The 1,289-nt window shown below is 64.4% G+C and overlaps 1 protein-coding gene across 1 annotated transcript in view; it reads right to left on the minus strand.

Annotated features, from left to right (window-relative positions):
- Positions 1-17: 17 nt before the first annotated feature.
- The window catches only part of EXOC3L2 (exocyst complex component 3 like 2), a gene marked incomplete at both ends in the record, with an annotated part of 2,070 nt that continues 798 nt past the window's right edge, over positions 18-1,289 (minus strand). Inside the window, 3 exons of the mRNA XM_027707561.1 lie at positions 18-139; positions 920-1,075; positions 1,157-1,279. Coding sequence (XP_027563362.1) covers positions 18-139; positions 920-1,075; positions 1,157-1,279 — 401 coding nt within the window. The remainder of the gene's footprint in view (positions 140-919; positions 1,076-1,156; positions 1,280-1,289) is intronic.

The following is a 1,289-nucleotide window of genomic DNA, read 5'->3' on the forward strand; positions in this document are numbered from 1 at the left end:
GGGGTCCCCGCACCCACCGGACGTCGGGGAAGTCCCTGGCCAGGGCCCCGACCTCCATCTGCAGCGCCGCCGTGTCCTCCAGCACCAGCAGCTCCCGCAGCCGCGGCACCACCGAGTCCAACCACGGCGACGCCGAGTCCTGCGGGCACGGGGGGGGTCAGCGCCCGATGGGGGGGGTCAACACCCAATGGGGGGGCACAGCTCAACACCCAACGGTGGGCAACATGTCCCTTGGGCATCATCCAACTTGACGCCCAATGATGGGCAACGTGTCCCCAACTCAACACCCAACAATGGGCAACGTGTCCCATGGGCATCATCCAACTCCACACCCAATGGGGGGGCACCTCAACCCAACATCCAACCCATGGGCATCATCCAACTCAATGCCCAACGATGGGCAACATGTCCCATGGGCATCATCCAACTCAACACCCAATGGGGGGGCACCGCAACTCAACGCCCAACCCATGGGCATCATCCAACTCTACACCCAACCCGTGGGCATCACCCAACTCAACACCCAACAATGGGCAACGTGTCCCATGGGCATCATCCAACTCAACACCCAACAATGGACACCTCGACTCAGCACCCAACCCATGGGCATCATCCAACCCAACGCCCAATGATGGGCAACGTGTCCCATGGGCATCATCCAACTCAACACCCAATGGAGGGGCACCTTAACTCAACACCCAACCCGTAGACATCATCCAACTCAACACCCAACCCGTGGGCATCACCCAACTCAACACCCAACGATGGGCAACGTGTCCCATGGGCATCATCCAACTCGACGCCCAACCCATGGACACCTTGACTCAACACCCAACCCATGGGCATCATCCAACTCAACGCCCAACCACGGACATCACCCAACCCAACACCCAACGACGGGCACCGGGGAGGTTCTCACCAGTCGCGAGAAGAGCTCCCGGAGCTGCCGGGCCTCGTCTCCGAGGCGGGCGGCCACGCGGGCTCGGGCCTTGGCGGAGGCGCAGACCAGGCGGCCCTGGAGCAGCGGCCGCACGTACTCGACGAGCACCCGCCGGTGCAGTTCGCTCACCAGCACCTGGGGGGGGGTCAGAGGGGCTCGGGGGGGCTCCGGCCGCCCCCCCAGCACGGCCACGGACCTCTCCCCAAACCCACCCACCTGGTGGGGCTCGGGGTGCAGCGGGCGCAGCGTCTGCGCGAAGCCAGTGAGGAGCATCACGATGGCGTCGAAGGCGTCCGAGCTCGTCAGCCACTTGCGCTTCATCAGCTTGCTGAAGTAGGGCTGGGGGGGG

Source organism: Neopelma chrysocephalum, unplaced genomic scaffold, assembly GCF_003984885.1.
Source record: "Neopelma chrysocephalum unplaced genomic scaffold, ASM398488v2 Primary Assembly neopelma1_93740, whole genome shotgun sequence".
Taxonomy (NCBI): Eukaryota; Metazoa; Chordata; class Aves; order Passeriformes; family Pipridae; genus Neopelma; species Neopelma chrysocephalum.